The sequence below is a fragment of the Neovison vison genome, chromosome 3 (genome assembly GCF_020171115.1).
Source record: "Neovison vison isolate M4711 chromosome 3, ASM_NN_V1, whole genome shotgun sequence".
Taxonomy (NCBI): domain Eukaryota; kingdom Metazoa; phylum Chordata; class Mammalia; order Carnivora; family Mustelidae; genus Neogale; species Neogale vison.
Genome location: NC_058093.1, coordinates 8,269,667 through 8,290,897, shown reverse-complemented (window position 1 = coordinate 8,290,897; position 21,231 = coordinate 8,269,667). Strand labels below are relative to the sequence as shown.

At 37.9% G+C, this 21,231-nt stretch overlaps 1 protein-coding gene across 1 annotated transcript in view; it reads left to right on the top strand.

Annotated features, from left to right (window-relative positions):
• DNAH7 (dynein axonemal heavy chain 7) overlaps nt 1–21,231 on the top strand; it is a 251,111-nt gene that overhangs the window by 154,619 nt on the left and 75,261 nt on the right. The window contains exons 44-47 of the mRNA XM_044241200.1: nt 390–736; nt 2,487–2,667; nt 5,268–5,453; nt 10,772–10,935. Of these exons, the coding sequence (XP_044097135.1) occupies nt 390–736; nt 2,487–2,667; nt 5,268–5,453; nt 10,772–10,935 (878 nt within the window). The remainder of the gene's footprint in view (nt 1–389; nt 737–2,486; nt 2,668–5,267; nt 5,454–10,771; nt 10,936–21,231) is intronic.

Here is a 21,231-nt window from a genome sequence, read left to right as displayed (position 1 = left end):
TGCAACAGTTAACTAGATATGGGATTATAGGAGGTTTTTGTATGTATAATTTTTCTGTATTTTTCTAATATTTGCATCTATTACTTTCACAATTTTTAAGAAACTACAACACTCTTACTTTGCAACAGCCAAATCTCTCTTACGTATTTTTGGAGTAGACTTTTTGTCGTAAGTAATCTCACATTCGGGTATATTTCCCTTATTCTTTTTTGTTTCTAACTTTTCCTTTGGGACAAACTTCTCATTTCTTTTTTGACAGAATTCTATCACTGTTACCATTTCTACCCAATGAACAGTTTCTATCTTATGGTTTAGTGTGAATTTTAGAGCCAATTACAAATAATACATGAACAATTCTTTTTTAATAATGAGCATGTTGCTATTTCAAGGACATCACAGTGGTAAAATCGATGAAGAGTCCTCCCGCTGGAGTCAAGCTTGTTATGGAAGCTATATGCATCTTGAAAGGCATCAAAGCTGATAAAATCCCTGACCCAACAGGTTCAGGAAAAAAAATAGAGGATTTCTGGGGTCCCGCTAAGAGACTTCTTGGTGACATCCGATTTCTACAGTCACTTCATGAATATGACAAGGACAACATTCCTGCAGCTTACATGAATATCATAAGAAAAAACTATATTCCAAATCCAGATTTTGTTCCAGAGAAGATTAGAAATGCTTCCACAGCAGCTGAAGGCCTGTGCAAATGGGTCATAGCAATGGATTCCTATGATAAGTAAGTACTAACGACAACAACGACACAACCCTGTGTTTTATTTTCCTGTTTGGTCATTTAGACACTATAAAACTGAAAAGTTATATAGGTGAGAGGCTCCTTGGGAAATCCTGTCTAGTATCTGCTGTGTGTGTACATATTTACTGGAGGCAAGACCATACCAGTTATATAGTATAATACAGTGTTGCTTTAACATTTTTGGACTCAGGAATCCTTTATACTCTTAAAAATCTTGAAGACATGTAAAACTTTTTTTTTTTCAATTAAAGAATTTATTTCTTTGTCAGAGAGAGAGAGAGAGAACACAAGCAGGGGAGAGATAGGCAGAGCAAGGAGGCTAGTCTGGGATTTGATCCCAGGACCCAGGGATCATGACCTGAACTGAAGGCAGACACTTAACTGACTGAACCACCCACGCATCCCTTGAAAAACTTGTTTATCTACCATATTAGAAGTTGAAATAGAGAAATTTTTAAAAATATTAGTTCATAGGGGCGCCTGGGTAGCACAGTGGGTTAAGGCGTCTGCCTTCGGCTCAGGTCATGATCTCGGGGGCCTGGGATCGAGTCCCGCATCGGGCTCTCTGCTCAACAGGGAGCCTATTTCCCCCACCTCTCTCTGCCTGCCTCTCTGCCTACTTGTGATCTCTGTCTGTCAAATAAATAAATAAAATCTTTTAAAAAATTACTTCATAAAAGACATTACATGTTACATAAATAACTTATTTTTTTAATTCACATTTTTCACAAAATATTAGGAGATCAGTAGTGGTGTTTTATATTTTTGCAAATCTCTTTAATATGTGGCCAGTGAAAGATAGTTGGACACTCAAATCTGCATCTTCATTCAATCTGTTGCAATTTGTTGTTTCTGTTGAAATTTATGATGAAAATACAGCGTCACGCAGATGTGTGGCTGGACACGAGAGGATATCATGGACTCCCCGAAGGGGATGAAGTATGTCTTCGACCCCATTTTGAAAGCCACTAGTATAATACATATTCTTCGTAAGATAAGGAGTGTTCTCTGGTGATTGTATGAGAACCACTTATATTATGTACAAAACAGCAAAAATTACTGGTTATCTTCAAAAAACAACTATTACAGGATATCTTTCAAACTCATACATAGTTTGAATCATTGTACATATGTTATAACCTATATGTTTTGGATCATAATGTATTGAAGATAAATTTTAACATTTCCCATTTGTTTAGAAAGCTAACATCACTGACCCCATTTTCCAGATAGAAGATAATTTATATCCATTCCTGTTCTTATATAGTCCCTTCTGTTATTGACATACATATTTATAAGATGCTTGGTTTTAGTTAAAGATATATTTTGAAAAATTTTAAAAAGCAAAATGACATAGATGAAACACCTCACCTCCTAAAAATTAAGCTTTAATGAAATAGACTAGATTTCATAAACACTGCAATGTTTTACATTTACTATTTTCCTTCTGCAAAAACACAATATTCATACTGTCAATAATCTAATACTTTATATTGGGTAAAAGAATACTTATTTAAAAAGTTATCCATATTTGATACCTATTTTAATCATCATTTCTTATGTGCTGGGGTCAGGTGTGATAGTTTGATGAAATATAGAATATGGAAACCAGCATAGGTTTTGCATAAAAATGTGTTGTGAGTTACAGTAAGGATAGAAAAGCAAATTCAGTGATAGTGAGTGCACTACAGTATAAAATATAGATTGAATTTTCTGATTCTACTTTTTGCAGAGTGGCAAAAATAGTAGCTCCTAAAAAGATAAAACTGGCTGCTGCCGAAGGGGAGCTTAAAATTGCTATGGATGGTCTTCGGAAGAAACAGGCCACTCTGCGAGAAGTCCAGGACAAGCTGGCCAAGCTTCAGGATACCTTAGAACTAAACAAACAGAAGAAGGCTGATTTGGAAAACCAGGTGTGTGATACTATAGATGGGCAAAATGATACTAAATATGGGCAAATCCTAATCACTTTGGTAGGAATGATGTTTGTGCCAGCAAGGAACAGCCTCAGTCTCCTGTCTTCTTCCTGGCTGGGGACTGGCAAACGATGGCCCACAGGCCGAATCGGCCATTGCCTATTTCTGTGTGGCCCACAAGCTAAAGATGGTTTTGACAATTTTTAACGATTATATGGTAAATGGTTGTATAAATACCTGCCTAATGTCATCATTTTTGTCTCTTGACCCATAAAACCCCCAGTTTTTACCTTTTGGGTCCTTCCCCCCACCAAAAGTCAATCCTCTTTGCCTCAGATTACCAGATATTGAGCTAGATTATTTAAGTAATTCTTCATTATATAGGTAAGAACCAAAATATTAAGTGACTTAGGTTGTGTAAGAGTTAATGGCAGAGCTGAGGTATGAACTCAATACCCAAAACCCTACCTACTCTGTGACCCCTGAAAATTATCCTAAGACTAAAAATGTGATACTGTTTATAATAAGTAACTGCTCAAGTCTAATTATGTTCCAGGGGGAAAAAAGTCAAAATATTTATTGAGTACTTACTCTACGAGTCACTGTTACCCTGGGAACAATATGTATTATCTCATTTATTCTCAAAACAGCCTTCTGCGGGAGATCATCTTTTTGTATGATTCTTGTAGAAACTAAAGGTCAGGTAACTTGCCTGTAGTCAACCCAGGTTCTAAGTTAGAAGGTTAAAATCTGACTTCAGTAGCTGTGCTGTTTCCTAGAGTTTTCTTCCCAGAGGATATGACCATATATTCTGTATTTATACAAATATGTGATGTTGAGCTCATCTTTAGAAATATTACTTACTATAAAACATGATGTCCAAGTATTTAGATTTAGTTTAAATAATATAATAGGTGGGTGTATGGTTTATTGTAAACCTTTGTCAACTCTGTTGTATGATTGACATTTTTATTTTTTGTGATAAAATATTGGAAATTATGATCATGTAAAATGAATATATGCTTACATGTGCACTAAAAATCTGATTTTGGAGGCAAAATTTTAGTTAAAATACTTTTACTTAGTAATTTCTTTTTTTTTTTTTTAAGATTTTATTTATTTATTTGACAGAGATCACAAGTAGGCAGAGAGGCAGGCAGAGAGAGAGGAGGAAGCAGGCTCCCTGCTGAGCAGAGAGCCCGATGCGGGACTCGATCCCAGGACCCTGAGATCATGACCTGAGCCAAAGGCAGACGCTTTAACCCACTGAGCCACCCAGGCGCCCTACTTAGTAATTTCTGATGGCAAGTTTATTGCAGTCAAATACATGATGCCATTTATTATAAATATTATTATAAAGAATGAAGAAAGAAGCCAGGAAGACAGAAGATATTAAAATACAAAAGATTTAAGTTTAAAAGTATCAAAAATATCCCCAATTACATACTGTTGCTTTTTCAAGCCTATCTTTCAATAAACCAGTTTAGTATTTTATCTCTTTTGGTCTAATGGCATTATTTAATATAAATATTCATAGCATTAGGAAAAAGTATAGGCCAAATTCTTATTCCACTATAATCTAAATGCTTCTGCTTTTATCAATTGTTTACTTCCTCTTCTCATGTCAGTCATTTCATTTTTTTTTCAATTTATTTATTTTCAGAAAAACATTATTCATTATTTTTTCACCACACCCAGTGCTCCATGCAAGCCGTGCCCTCTGTAATACCCACCACCTGGTACCCCAACCTCCCGCAGTCATTTCATTTTGAGCCTTAAGCTAACCTTTGCTTACTCTTGTCTTTATCCAAGAATAATGAGGCCAAGTCATTTAAAATCAAACTAATATAACTCGGGGGAATATTGCCATTGCATGGGTTGAAATGGCTTTCCCCCAAGTTTTCCACCTTCATAATTATCCTTTTTCTTTTTTTAATTACATTGCCTAATTATGCATAATCAAATTGGTTGACAGTCTTCTGCACAAAGTAGGCTCTCAACTATTGATTGATGTCCTAATTGAAGGTTAATTGCAAATGTGTGAGTAGGTTGACACAATTTAACAACTTGAAAATTGTGCTTTGCAAGAAAGCATAAATTATTACAACTTTTAAACATTTAACCTTTAAAATTATCATCAAGTCAACCATAAGTTAAATGAGGGGAAGATTTTGCCAGAACATTTTAAATAAAATGCATGTAGAGTATTTAAATTTGAGGGAAAATATTTATATTTTCAAGAGAATGTCCTTTATTACTTAAGCAAATTTCAGTGTCTCCTGCTGTAGATCATTTCCTTAAATAGAGCTATTCTTGTGTTATGTGATGAATAGCCACTAAAAATTTTATAAATTGTGTATATTTTGTTATACTTACTTACTGTATGTACTTTATTATGAAACACACTTCCCAAATGTCATGGACTTGCCAGTATTTATAGTGAGATAACTCACATTTTTTTAGAGAGTTAAAAAAAAATTCCCAGTGAAAGTTTGTAATTAAAAAAAGAAGGATTTATCTCAGAGGGCACAATCGTGCAGAAATTTTCACTCATTTTCTCCTGTGGATGTCGATAAAGCCTGACTTTGATTTTCAAGGTTGACTTGTGCAGCAAGAAGCTCGAACGAGCCGAGCAGCTGATTGGAGGCCTTGGGGGTGAGAAAACGCGCTGGAGCCTCACAGCTCTGGACCTGGGGCAGGTGTACATCAACCTGACAGGTGACATCCTCGTGTCTTCAGGAGTCATCGCTTACCTCGGCGCCTTCACGTCGAACTATCGACAGGTAAAGAATACTAGTCGATTTCTGAGGTCTCTTCCTGACCCTCCCATTGTAGCCGGTACTAACTAATCCGAGAGGATTTTGTTGGCTTAGTTTTGGTTTTTTGATGAGTACGAAGAGCAAATGTTTCCAAGGGATTTCTATCTAGTTGTGTATCTTAGTTATTCTGTAAATTGCCTTGATAGCCATAAGATGCTATATCAAATATTTTTCTAATATCAAATTGTTCTAGATACAAAAACACTGACTCTAGGGTCTACCATTTCATCTTAGCATTTAATGACAAAATTTCAAAGATATCAGGATTTTTATTACATCTTTGTTTGATGTGTGTGTTTATGAGTGTGATCATCTACTCTCTATGAGTCTCAATAATGAATCATTTCAAAAAATTACTTCAGACAGAAAACTACAGAGGAGGAAAAGGCAAGCTGGCCTAGAACTGAATCCGTAAGTGGCTTCTTTCCTTTGAAAACAAATGCCAAGTGTCCTGCTTTGAATTAGCGCCCCTTTGATGACCCAGTTCCCATTTCTATTTCTTCTTTCTGCTTTTTCCTTCCCCCTTGCAGTCCATTTCCGAATGAGACCCCGCACATTGTTGAGCTCTCTTTTGAAAAATTGAACTGGAATCCAACCCAGAACATGGCCCTGTCAGAGCAGGAAGAGAGACTTAGAAAAACTGAAAGTACTAAAAGAAAAGAAAAAGAGGGTAATGAGAATAAGGAGAAGAGAGAAATCTTAAAGCATTCGGTAATAGCTTCTAGTGTCAAGCAAGTAGAGAAAGAATAAATAACTCATTTTTTTTGTCTTCTTTCATTTTTTTCTCCTTCCTCCTTCCTTCCTTCCTTCCCTTCTCTCTCCTTCCCTCCCTCCCTCAATCCTTTCTGTCTGTCTGTCTTTCTTCCTCATAGCATTTGCTTGCACCTGGTCTCCGTCAAACCTTACTTACTTTGGGGGGCTTTCTCTTAAGTAGGGCTGATTCTGGAGTCCACAGTTTTAGCTTGTTTGCTTATTTTTGACCGAACCGATTTAAAATCTTCACACACATGGTGTTTCTATCTCTTTGAGATGGGGGCATCCTGCTCCTGGTGCATGACCTTCACATTCTTCCTCCCTTTGTTCGTTTGTGTCTTTGAGTGACTGTCTGCTACCACGGTATCAACACCTTGTGGCTCAGATAGGTGCTGTGTAGCCTGAAACTCTCTGGTAACAGGTTTGTTTGCTCCACCGTGGCGGAGACGGAGGCTTAGAAAGAGGAAGGCAGTTGCGTAAAGCCACGCGCCTCGTTAATGACACGGCAGGAATGAGGCCTGTAGTCCCTTGGATCCTGGTTTAGCACCTGTTCTCCTCCCCTACATCAGCCTGGAACCATGGAAGGGGTCGTGGCGGCCACACTGGCCCTTCCCTGCTGGATCTCTCCTGGGGCACCCGCACTGGCCGGACGCGAAGTCCCCTAGGTCGCCGCCCTGTCCTCTGGCAGACGTGTCGCCGCCACACACACCCGCTCCCACCGGAGGCCGCCACGCAAGTGCTGCAGGAGAGCCCGGAACCGAGACCTTGGAGTTCCTGACAGAAGCACCGGGACACTTACCTAGACACAGACACAGCCAAAGCCCGAGCTCCTGTGACCTCAGATCCCCTGTCCTCGCCCCTGACCCAACAGCCACGCGACCCCATCCCGGTTCATCTTACGCCTCCCGCGCTTCGCTACAGCAGCGAGGCTTTTACTTTTCTTGAGTCTCTAATGTTGTTCTGTTCCTTCCTGTGAATTTTTTTTTTCCATTTTGTTTTATTTTATTTCTTCTCAGTGTTCCAAAATTCCTTCCTATGAGTTTGTTCTCTATGTCCTCTCACCGCCCCCTCCGGGTCAGGGCAGGGGTCAAGTTAACCCCGTCAAAGCCTCCCATTTGTTTGTAAGCAGAAGGTCAGAGCCGCAACTTCTGGGCCTGCCCAGATGGCCTCCTGGCGTCCCGCACGTTCATGCCCAGCAGCCAGCCCTCGTGGCTCTTCCTTGCCAGACTTCTCTTGGGGTCTTAGAATCCCCTTGGCCCGGTGTTTGGAGCGGAATTGCTTGGGGATTTAGTCTCCCTCTAAGGCGTTCCTGGATCAATGGCTGACGGAGGTGGCAGCATGAGAATTGGCCTCCCTTCCCTCTGGCTGGAACAGCTCTAAGGACTAACTTACCCTCCGCGGGGGATCAAACCAAAGCCACGAGCCGCACACTTTGGCAGATGCTCACCTTTCACTGGCTTCTTCCCGGTCCTTGCACGGCCCCCCGCAGCAACCCTTCCTTAATAAATCTCCATCTCAGAGTCTGCTTCTGGGAAACCGAACCAAGACAAAATAGCTTTCCAACAATCTTGGTTCTTTTCTAGCATCAAAGTCTCTGGATACCAAGAGCCCTCAATAGATAGCTGGACCCCGTCCCTCCAAGCCTGAATCTGAGTCGCTGTGAATTATTCATCAGCATCTCTGTAGAACTTCTGGCATTCTGCATAAATAAAACATGGAAAACTCCAGTTCTTCTAGGATAACTGGGCCCAGGGTGCTTCAACTGCCGTGCCGGCACCAATCTCTGAAACACAATCCTACGGTGCTGTAAGGACACGTAAGCCCTGGAGTTGAATTAATTGGAACTTTCTCATTTTCCCTGCCAGCAGTCAAGGTCAGAACTGTCTTGGTGGTCATGGATAGTTACTGTCTGCTGCTGTACCATTTTAGGCATGTAATTGGGCCACTTAAATTTCTAATCCACAGATATGATAACGTACACTGTCAACTATAAACAACATTCCACAGTCACTGCTGCTTTTGCTTTCTTTACTTCTTCCACATATCATTGTCTATTGTGCCAATACCAACATAAAGCTATATTTGCCAAAACATTCAGATTTTTCCCAAAAGTCTGCAGATGGCCCTGTAGCCTGACAACAAAGAGATCAAAACATGCCAGTAGGAACTGTGAATTAGAAAGCAGAGTTCAAACCAGAAATGCTTTATATCCTCCCTACACAACCACAACCCTTGTTCCTGGCATCAACAACCAAACCGAACAGAAAGCCAGATGATAGTTTTTAAGTATTCACAAAAGGTGAGATTTTGCCCCTGTTTGCCCTAGAGTGTTACACCAGCAAATATATTGCATTACGTGGCAAAGGGTCTCTGTTATTAAGATTGTTTATCAGCTGAATTTAAAACAGGAAGATTATCCTTCAGTTAGCCAGGACATGATTAGCGAATAATTATTTTTTAAAGCAAGAGTAAGGAAGTGGCCCCAAAATGATACGGACATATTAAAAGGACATAAAACTGAGCTTGAAGCTACTTCTACTGGCCAAATCAGCAATAAATAACGATAGCAACATATTACAACGCATTGAATAAAAAATGTGAGCAAAATGCATGAAGAGGTTCAAAAGGTACAGATTTCTAGGTATAAAGTTAAGTCCTGAGATGTAATGTACAGCATGGTGACTGTAGCTAATAATACCTTTGAGATCTTAAAAGATCTTACTGAGATCTTAAAAGGTTAACATAACAAACAAGTGTTTGCAGCTTTGGTGACGATGTTGACTACACTTACTATGATGGGTTCACAATATACACGGAGAGAGGATCATGATGTTGTGACCGCTCTCGTGTTATAGGACCATTATATTTTTAAGAGACTAGAAAATAGAAAAAGATAAGTCTATAATGACATAAATTAATACATTTTAAAAATGAGTGCCTGACAAAGCTAGATTTTTACAGTTACAAGTATCTCCCCACAAAATGCCTCTTCGTTACAGCCAGAAAGGGGGCAAGGGCAGTGCAGAAGGTGTAGTACAGTCTTTGACAAGCGCTGCCTTCATTCAGTTTTGAATCCTGGCTTAAAACTCTGAATTCATCTTGGTTCGGCCCTCACCCCAACCGTTTCCTTCTCAGGCTCCAATACTCCAGGTGATAACAGGCACTCAACTTCCAGAGGTCCTTAGATATCTAATGCCCGGGGGCAGCCCCTTCTCTGCTGCACCTGTGGAATTACTCAAACTACCCCCTCCCCAGGAAGCCCGCACAGCCTAGCCAGCCCTCCTGTGTTCTGCTTGCCCACGGAAGCGCCTGCTACCATTTCACCATGTGCTGCTACCCTGTGTCTGGGTGCAGCTTTCTCTCATGTGGCAGTACAAGTACCAAGAAGGTCTGCTCTTCATCTGAGTGTCTTGTGTTGCATCCCACCATCCAAAGAAGCTTTAATTATACCTGAGATCATACAATTAAAAGACAGAAGCCCGGCAGACAACTCCTTAATCAAGTGATAAAAATCAGAGTCATCAGTAAATGAACAGTTAGAAATCGTACGACTGAGGGGATGCAGTGAGCAGAACCTGGTATCATTTCTACGCTCTTCCTGCTGAAGGTGCATCACCTGAGTTGAATCATGGGGGAGCATCACAGAGATGCGACTGTGGGACATTCTACAAAAACAACTGACTGATCAAGGTCCTGAAAGTCATTAACTGTCCCTAACGTGTCGTGGCCTTTCATGGGCAAACGTAAAGGGATTTTGGTGGGGGGAGCTCTGCAGGAGCCCAACGCAGATGGTGGTACCCACCATGCCCTCTCGGCCAGCACCCCTCCATGCCCACAGAATTTGGTGGGTCCCAACACCTTGTGTGTCTGTGTCCTCGAGCCGTGTCCCTTCCTCGCCTCTGTTTCCTCTGGTCGTGCCTTTTACTGTTTCTGAACTCTCTGATATGTGACCTCAAACTGGACCTTGACTTCTGACTTCCTTAGTGTGAACCTGGACTGGAAGTCCCTTTTTGATTCCCGAGCAGCCTAGCCCACTGTGCCCCGAAGTAGGATATCCCAAACTCCAGTATACGTCCTGACCCTTGTCGGTGTCTCATAGTCCTGCCGTGGTCCCTTTGTCCCCTACCAGTTCAAAGTAGATTTATTTTATTCCATAATGCTCTGTTAAGACTTGCCAGATAGTTGTACTTTAAAGAAAATGCATAGAATAATGATGATCTCCAACTACTTTGTCAAGTGCTGCTTTAGAATAAAAATTGGCAATTGTTTTTTTTTGAATGCAAAACTCTGATCTCAACTTCACTATTAAGTGATGTATCTAAAATTAGCATTGGACATAGATCATTTTCATTGGAATGCACAATGGACCTTCTGAATTATAATTTGAAAAAATCTGATAAATTGCTTTAATGTGCAGTTTCAACACTGGTTTGTTCACTCAAGGAATAAAGTGTAATTGAGAAGTTAACAAAGTAGTCAATTGGTGATTTCCAGCCTCATTTTCATATCTCTCTATGTATGTCTTAAAGAACCAAATCAAGGAGTGGACAAATTTGTGCAAAAGCAAAGATATTCCCTGCTCTGATGATTATTCTCTTATGGGTATTCTGGGAGAAGCAGTGACAATTCGAACCTGGAACATTGCTGGTTTACCTTCCGACTCATTTTCCATTGATAACGGGATCATCATAATGTAAGGAAAACTACTTTTCTCTCAAGAGATCTCTATTAATCAGTAGATTTATTTATCTGTGCATCTTTTTAACAATTATAGCTAGAAAACTTTGATAGTAGTGAAAAATTTTTGCCTAATCATTAATTAACTAAATTAAATAGGAATAATCACTTCCTTTTCCTAGTAATGTTAGAATGATTGCATATTGGAGACTGTAGTAAACAACCAAAAACCCTAATGACTTTTGCTTAATTTTTTAAAAATTTATTTATTTATTTGACAGACAGAGATCACAAATAGGCAGAGAGGCAGGCGGGAGTGTGGGGAGCAGTCTCCTTGCTGAGCAGAGAGCCCGATATGGGGCTCCATCCCAGGACCCTGGGCTTTAACCCACTGAGCTGCCCAGGCACCCCGAGTTTTGCTTAATTTTTAATCAGCTTTTGGCAAATGGAGCAAAGCCCTACCATGAGTAAATGAAGCCTAATACTTATCCCCATAAAATTACAGGGTTTTTGTTATTTCAGGTTAGTGAAAGGTACAGCAGTGGGTTGTTGTGGTGATGGGTTCAAGTGTATACCAATTCTTAATCCTTGCTCTGTGTGGGACCAGATTCAATGATATGGATACATTTCTGGTCCTGGGCTGATTGGGATTTTCTAAGATTTTATTTATTTATCTGACACAGAGGGAGAGATCACAAGTAGGCAGAGAGGTAGACAGAGAGAGAGAGGGAAGCAGGCTCCCCAGCGAGCAGAGAGCCTGATACAGGGCTCCATCCCAGGACCCTGAGACCATGACCTGAGCTGAAGGCAGCGGCTTAACCCACTGAGCCACCCAGGCGCCCCCAAGATATAGTGCAGGCTATTCCTGGAATGTCCTGTCTAGTAGACAAATCCCATGGAAATTTGGAGGGGACAATACTGCAGGCTCGTCCAGTCTCACCTTCCTAAAGGTCTTATCTCCCAGAAACCAAGGACTTTAACCTGCCCCAGTATGAAGACAGTCATGATTTGTCAGGTTAGCATGGGCCTTCCAGCACTGACCAGCCTTCCTGGAGGTTTTAGCAGATTAGGAATAGCACAGGTAAACCGTCCGTAGAAATACTCAGGTCTGTGTTACATAACTATTTTAATTCGTTGTTAGTCTACCGAAAAAGTAATTGATGTCAGAGTACTTAATTTAATGTACAATTAATTGAATGTACAAATGACAGATGCATGTGAATTTTTAAAATAGAATTAACATGTGAAGACTGCTTATTCTTAAATTTTTTTGTATGTAGTATTTAAGAAAATTATTCCACAAATTAAAACTCCGATGAACATGTTTCTTTACTGCTCAATGAACGATCCTGATGTACAAGTATATGCTATATACCTGACACATATGTGTATATTTATGGGCTTCTTTAGCATTTACTTACTGAATTGTTCCACAAGGATTTGAGGTGAGTGCAATTTGAATATAAAGTAAAAGTCTGATGAGACCACCTAAGGGAAATTAAAGAAGTTACTTCTCGGTATTTCAGAGAAGCTCATCCTTACATTTGGGCCCTGAATTAAGTTTAAAGCTTTCTAATAATTAAGGCAAAAAAGAAAAGCCATGTCACATGGTTCTTATATTTTTAATCAAATGAATCATACTTAGATGAACTTTTTCAGGAGCCAAACTTAAATGTAATTATTTGATTGATTTGGAGAAAAGATTACGAAACTTTTCTTTGGGGAATGAAAATTAAGCACTTGGTCCTCTGCTCTCACAATCTAAATCTATCCAGAAGAGAAATGACTGAATCAAGATAAATGATGAATATGTGCATTAGTTGGCCACTAAAGCAGACCTTTAAGTACCTTTTAACAAGTACAGGATGACAGCCTGTTTTTTAAATTATTGAACCAGTAGGTGGTACACAGAGAGTTTGTGTTGATGTTTAATGTGAGAACACAATTAGATGTTGGCATGTGCAGGAGGATTCTGGAAGTTCGGGAGCCCACCTTTACTTCGCCCAGCTGTACCGATTAACTTCGGCCTAAAGAACAGTCAGATTTTTTTCTGTTTTTGCTATTGCTGTTTTTTCTCTTTTGGAAAAAATACTTAGGTTTTTCCAAGCACTTGTGAATATAATTGATCATGTCCTGCATTAGGGTAGTTCTGTCTTTACTGTTTCGACTGGCAGTTTATTTACATTTTTTTCCACCTGGCAGGATATCTACAACCATTATATTCATTGGAGGCCAAATACCTTCTTCTTTTTCAGCAAATAATTGTACTCTTTCTTTTGGGCCCAGTTGTATTTCAATAATAATAGGACATTGATGAATATTTCTGTATTTATGATTCCAAACCTTTCTGTGATTATTTCTCGAGATAACAAACTCACAATTCAGGAGGGAAAGAGGTAAAAAAAAATGGTGTTAATGAGCCAGCACCCTTACATTTTTGCTATTTGTTTATAAAAATGTTGAAATATTAGCTGAAGGTTATGGTAGCAACTCTACTACGAAAGAAGTAATAACATTTTTCATTCTTGGCTTATTTTGTCAATCTCTGTTGGCAATCTTCTACAGAGAGGTTTCGGTAAATAGGTTGAAGGTGATTATTTTGAAGTATCAGATAAGTATCTTATTTACTTGCCTGCTGAGTTCTTCCAGTCCCCAGAGATACTTGCTTGATAATGATAATACCTAATACTGAGCACTTTCTAGATACCTAATCCTGTGCTAAGTGCTTTTTACGTACTATCTCAGCAGACTGAAGAGTTGATTATTTAGGGAAATGGGAAGAATCTATAAAATTTAGATAAGTTGGAATATAATTAACTTTTGGAGCTATTGACACCTGAAGGTCCTTGGCTAATCAGAATTTCAAGGGCTAGTGATAACATTAAATGTCATTGGATTGTATCTGAACACTTCATAGTGAAATGGTTTTAAGATTGTTTAACTGCTTGGTAAATAAATCGGACCTCTCTATCTGATGTAACTCTGCTTTTTAAAAATGTCTTTTAGTATTCATTTCTATAGGAGTCGGATAAATTAGTTTTATTTCAGTAGAGTAATAACGGAGAGGAGTACCCACCCTTTGCTGTCTGTTTTTATCTATTTTTATGTGTATGTCTAAAAAGGAATATAGCAAAATTCTTTGAGATGCATCTATTATAGACCTAAATTCTGTGTCCTTCCATGCAGACTAGTGTGAACATGTGTTATCACTCTTAGAAGTCTGCATTTTGCAAAAGCCCCAAAGAGCACAAAATAATAATCCTCCATAGATAAACCACAAAAGAACAAACAGTATTAAAACTTGGAATGCTGAGTCTGTAAAAATTCAGTCTTTATTTGGGAACCACTGATTTTAAAATATTTCTACATTCAAGAATGTTGGGTGGAGGAAGTAAGAAGATTGAAGAAAGATGTTGTCTTGTAAAACACGTAAGGCAAAGCAGCGGAAAGGAAGTAAATAGTTAATATGGTGCATGTTTATTTCAAATTCAGGATTTATATTCATCCAAAAAGTGATCCTGTTTAAACCAATGTGTGTTGCATATAGCTCTCCACAATAATTGTTGTAAAAACCCCAGTATATTTTTCTCTACTTACCCTGAGGAATGTCTCCTTTGAGATTTTACTCATTTGATATGTTATTCTAGAGATGCCCTAATCTTTAAAAGCAAAATTTGCTTTAAGGTGTCCCTGGGCAGCTCAGTCAGTTGAGTGTTTGACTCTTGGTTTTAGCTCAGGTCCTGTGTGATCTCATGAGTGGTGGGATCCAGGCCCGCCCTGGGCTCTGTGCTCACAGCATAGTCCACTGGATTCTTTCCCTCTCCCTCTCCCTCCTCCACAACCCCCCCCCCAGCCAATGTTTTTCCTTTCAAAAATAAATAAATCTTTTTTTTTTTAAAGCAAAATTTGCTTTAGAAGAAAAAAAAAACTGAAGTCACGACATTGTCCTGCTTTTGAATCAAAAAGATATGTTATATTATGGGTGTTGTTGAGGGGAAATAAGTTTCATGTAATTGTTAACTGGGTATGGAACAGCATCTTTGTGTGTGCAAATACACAGATCAGAGATAGATAATATCAAATATAGAGAGATAGATGGATAGAGAGCTATATCTCGTTCTAGCAGAACATGTTGGGAAACATTACCCTTTTTCCGTTGAATTGTTTTTACATCTTTGTTGAAAGTCAGTTGTACACATATATGGAGGTCTGGTTCCGGATTATCTGTTCTGTTCTGTTGATCTGTTTGTCAGTCTTGATGCAAAACCACACTGCCTTGATTAGTATAGCTTTATATTAGGTCTTGAGTTAGATTATATGTCTTCAAACTTTGCTTTCTTTTTCAAAATCGTTATGTCTCATTTTTAACCTCTCATTATGAATTTTGGAATCAGTTTTTAAACATCTACAAAAGATCTTTGCTGGGATTTTGATTGAAACTGCATTGATTTATACTTCAATTTGAGAAAAATTGACAATAAGTCTTCTTTTTTTTTTAATTTATTTATTTGACACAGAGAGAGAGAGAGAGAGAGATCACAAGTAGGCAGAGAGGCAGGCAGAGAGAGGAGGAAGCAGGCTCCCTGCTGAGCAGAGAGCCTGACGCTGGGCTTGATCCCAGGACCCTGAGATCATGACCTGAGCTGAAGGCAAAGGCTTAACCCACTGAGCCACCCAGGCGCTCTGACAATAAGTCTTCTATAAACACAATATATCCCTGTTTTTAAATGTTTTCAATTTTTTCAAATATTTGTTTCATTCTAGTTAACCTATAGTGCAATACTGGCTTCAGGAGTATAGGTTAGTCATGCATTATTTACGTGTAACAGCCAGTGCTCATCACCAGTGCCTCCTTCATCCCCATCGCCCATTTAGCCCATCCCCTGCCCACCTCCCTTGCAGAAACCCTCAGTTTGTTCTCGATCGTTAGGAGTCTCTCATGGATTGTTTCCCTCTCTGTTTTTTTTCTCCCTTCCCATACGTTCATCTATTTTGTTTCTTAAATTCCACATATATATTGTCATTCTCTTATTTCACTTAGCATAGTACACTCTAGCCCCATCCACGTCATTGCAAATAGCAAGATTTCATTCTTTTTGATGGCTAAATAGTATTCCTGTGTGTGTGTGTGTGTGTGTGTGTGTGTGTGTGTGTGTTTATCCATTCATCAGTTGGTGGACATTTGGGATCTCCCTATAGTTTGGCTATTGTTGATAATGCTGCTATAAACATCAGGGTGCATGCATCTCTTTGAATCTGTATTTTTGTATCCTTTAAGTAAATGCTTAATAGTGAAATTTCTAATTATCAGGTAGTTCTACTTTTAACTTTTTGAGGAACCTCCATACTGTTTTCCACAGTGGCTGTACCAGTTTGCATTCTTACCAACAGTGCAAGGGGGTTCCCCTTTCTTGGAATGCTTGTCAACTTCTGTTGTTTCCTGTGTTAATTTTAGCCATTCTGATATGTGTAAGGTGATATCTCATCGTGGTTTTGATTTGGTGAGTGATGTTGAACATCTTTTCATGTGTCTGTTGGCCATCTGGAAGTCTTCTTTGGAAAATGTCTATTCATGTCTTCTGGCTGTTTCTGAACTGGATTAGTTGTTTTTTGGGTGTTGGGTTTAATAAGTTCTTTAAATATTTTGGATCTTAACCCTTTATCTGATATGTCATTTGCAGTATCTTCTTCCATTCCGTAGGCTGCCTGTTAGTTTTGTTGATCATTTCTTTCATTGTGCAGAAACTTTTTATCATAGCTCTCCTTCGATTTCTTTCATCAATATTTCATTGTTAGATTTACATCCAGTACTTTTTAATTTTTGTGAGCTATTGTAAATGGTACTCTAAAAAAGTTTATTCAGTTGTTCATTGCTAGTATTAGAAAAACAATTGATTTTTGAACATTGACCATATACATTATGACCTTGGTAAACTCATTTATTGGTTCTAGCATCTTTTACATAGATTCATTAGGATATTGTACAGAGATGTACTCTGAAAATAGAGTCAGTTTCATTTCTTATTTCTAATATTATGCCTTTTGTTTCTTTTTCTTTGCATATTGTACTGTCAAGGACTTTTTCTTTTTTTGGCAAGTGTAAGAATACTTGTTATATAAATATAATTTGCACTGGCTAATATAATGTTGGACAGGGAAGATGAAATTGCATACTGTTGCCTTTTCCTAATCTTAGGGGAAATGAATTAGCCTTTCATTATGACATACTTTATCAGCTATAGGATTTTTTTGTACATCCTTTTTATCAGGTAAAGGAAATTCCCTCTGTTGCTAGTTTGCTAGGGGTTTTAATCTTTAATGCATATTAAATTTTGTTAAGCGCTTGTTCTGTGTCTATTGAGATGGATTTTTTAAGTTTAGTTTGTTAGTATGGTGAACTGTACTGATTGATTTTTTTGACATTTGACTAGCCTTGCTTTTCCGGGATAAACCCTACCTGGTCTTGATCTATTCTCCTTTTGTATATTGCTGATTCAATTTGCTGATACTTGGTTGAAGATTTTTCTGTTCATGAGGGATATTGCTATGTGGTTTCTTTTATTTTAATGTCTATACATTTTCATTATCAACGTAATGGTGGCCTCATAAAACAAAATGCAAAGTGTTTTCTCCCATTCTACTTTCTGGAAGAGATTATATAGAATTATCTCCTAAGGTCCTTAAATGTTTTGCAGAAATAACCAAAGAAACTATTTGTGCCTGGATCTTTCTTTGCTGGGAGATGTTATCCATGATTTTAATTTTAAAAGAGTTGAAGTTATCTTAATAGTTAAGAAAAATTCAAGTTATCTATTATTAAGTGAGTTTTGGTAGTTTCTATCTTTCAAAAAAATGGGTCCCTTTCAACTAAGTTGTCAAATTTATGGGCATAGAGTTGTTTGTAGTATTCCCTCACCATCCTTTTAATCTTCACAGGGTCTGTAATGGTAATCTTCTCTATCATTCCTGATATCTGTAATTAGCATTTTCTTTGCTTTTGTTGATCAGTCAAGCTATAGTTTGATAATTTTTCTAGATCCTATCTAAGAATAAAGCTTTCATTTCATTGGTTTTTCTCCATCTTTTTGGATTTCCATTTTATTGACTTCTGCTTTAATATTTGTTCTTTTCTTTTGCTTGTTTTTGGCCTAAACTACTCTTCTTTCTGTGGTTCCCTGAGGTGAAAGCTTAAGTTAGTGATTTTAGACTTTTCTTTCTTGTTTTCTAATCTATGTGCTTACTGCTGTACATTTCCCCAAATCACTGTTTTAGCTGCATAGCACACATTTTGATATGTTATATTTTCATTTCCTTTAAAATATGTTCAATTTCTCATGAGACTTCCTCTTTATAGGTCTTTTAAAAACATACTAATTTCCAAACATTTGAGATTTTAAGGTATCCTCTGCTATTTTTAAATTTCTAACTTAATTGCATTATGTTCAGAGAATAGACATTGTATGATTCCAGTTGTTTAAAATTTGTTGAAGCTTGTGTTATGGTACCAGTATGGTCTGTCTTTGTGAATGCTCCATGTATACTTGAAAAAATATGTGTTTTGCTATTAATGGGTAGAGGATTCTTTTTTTTTTTTTTTTTTTTGTAGAGGATTCTTTAAATGCCAATTAAATTGGGCTGTGTCATAGTACTGTTCACATCTTCCATATCTTCGTTAATTTGCTGTCTACTTATTGTCCCTTCAGTCCCTTCAGTTCTATTACTTCATGTGTTTTGGAGCTGTGCTGTCAGATGCATAGGAATTATTGTGTTTTCAGGATAAATTAACCCATTTATTATTACATAATATCTCTCCTTATCCCTGATAGTTTTTCTTCTTCTGAAGTCTATGCACAATTCAGCTTTCTTTTGATTAGTGTTTGCATGGTGTATTTTTACCATGATTTTGTTTAATATAAATATATTACTGTATTCAAAGTGAGTATCTGGGGGCACCTGGGTGGCTCAGTGGGTTAAAGCCTCTGCCTTTGGCTCAGGTCATGATCCCAGGGTCCTGGGATGGAGCCCCGCATTGGGCTCTCTGCTCAGCAGGGAGATTGCTTCCTCCTCTCTCTCTGCCTGCCTCTGTACCTACTTGTGATCTCTCTCTGTAAATAAATAAATAAAAATCTTAAAGTGAGTATCTGTATCTTGTAGACAGCGTACAGTAAGAGCGTATATTTTTTCTGATAATCTCTCCATTAATTAGTATGTTTAGACAACTTTATACTTCATGTGGTTGGTATAATTGAATTTAGATCTACCATTTTATTATTTTTCTTTTTCTGTTTTTACCTCTGATTTTTGTTGCTCTGTTTCTCATTCTATTGCATTATTTGAATAATCCACAATCCTTAACATTCCATTCTCACTATAATGCATTGCATTATTTTTTTAATACAAACTTTTCTGTCTACTTAGAGATAATATTTTACCACTTCAATTAAAATGTAGAAGGCTTGCAACCATGTAGGTCTCCTTTACCCTCCCCTGATTATGTTGCAGTAGTCATATGTATTATGTCTGTGTGCTTTGAAGCTCCCCCCAACTTAATGTTTTTTGTCTTAATATTTATACATATTTTTTAAAAATTAAGAGGAGAAAAATAGTCTATTATAGTTGCCATTTCATTGTTCTTTTTTTTCTTTCTAAAATTTATTGTGGTATCGTTCCTCTTCAGAGTGAAAAACTTTAGAATTTTTTAGAGTAAATCTGCTGGCAAAGAATTCTCTTAGTTTCCTTGATCTTGAGAATATTTTTATTTTGCCTTTATTCTTGAGGGATATTTTTAGTGGTTATAGAGTTCTGTGTTGACAGTTTTTTTTTTTCATTCTACTGAGAATATTCTAGTGTGCTCTGGCTGTATGATTTCTGAGGTGAAATCTGCAGTCATTTGAATAATTATCCTCTACCTGTAATATAACACTTTTCTCTGGAAACTTTCAAAAATATTCTTTCAAATCTTCGGTTTTTAGCAGTTTGATTACAGTGTATCTGGGTGTGTGTGCATTTTTGTGTGTTTTATTTTTGTTTTTGCGTCTAAGTTTCTCCTTTTTTGAGGATTGTTCAGCTTTGTGAAATTGTAAATCTGTGTGTTTTATGGAACCTGAGAAAGTTTTAGTCATTATTTTTTCAAATATTTTCTGTATTAATCTTTTTCTTCTCTCCTGGGACCCCATCACATGAATATTAAGCCTCTTAGTATTTTCTCACAGGTCTTGGAGGCTCTATTTGTTTTAACTGGCTTTTCTCTCTCTCTTTAAGTGTTAAGTTTGGATTATTTGTATGCATCTGTCTTAGATCCGTGACTTTCCTGTCATCTTCTTTCTGCTATTGAATCCTTATGATGGAATTCTTATTTCAGGTATTTTCCAGTTCTTAAATTTCCTTTTTTGGTTCTTGTTATTTTATTTTATTTTATTTTCCGTTTCTCTGCTGAACACACCTGTCTTTCCATTTATTTATTTATTTTTAAAGATTTTATTTATTTAGAGAAAACCCTCAATCTGGGGGAGAGGCAGAGAGAGAAGGTGAAAGAATCTCAAGTGTGCTCCCCACTCAGCCCGGAGCCTGCCATGGAACTTAGTCTTGCAGCCCATGTCCTGAGAGGATCATGTCCTGAGCAGAAATCAAGAGTCTGGGGGCACCTGGGTGGCTCAGTGGGTTAAAGCCGCTGCCTTCAGCTCAGGTCGTGATCCCAGAATTCTGGGATCGAGCCCCGCATCAGGCTCTCTGCTCAGCAGGGAGCCTGCTTCCTCCTCTCTCTCTCTCTCTGCCTGTCTCTCTGCCTTTTCTGTGATCTCTGTCTGTCAAATAAATAAATAAAATCTTAAAAAAAAAAAAAAAAAGAAAGAAAGAAAGAAAGAAAGAAAGAAATCAAGGGTCTGGTGCCTAACCAACTGAGCCACCCAGGCACCCCATCCATTTATATATATATTTTTTAATGTTCACCTTTACCTTGTGGAGGTTGTTTATAATAACTGCTTTCAAGTTTTTTTCTGGTAATTCCAGAATTTTGCTTTTTCTTGGAGAATCCGTCATATTCTGGCTCTCTGTATGTCGTGTAATTTTGGATTGTCCTGGACCTTTTGAAAATGAAATTCTGGTTCCTATTAAAATCTCCTGGATAAAACTGATTTTTGTTTTAGTAGTCAATCGACTTGGTTAAGTTCAGTTGCTTTCCTTCTGGGGATGATGTTTCCAGTGTCAGGTCATAATTAAAAGCCTTTGCTATGCTGTCTAGATACACTTCTCTGCATGCATTGCTCAAGAGTTAGTCTGGGACTTGGGTTTATATTGTAGCCCGAAGTGTCTG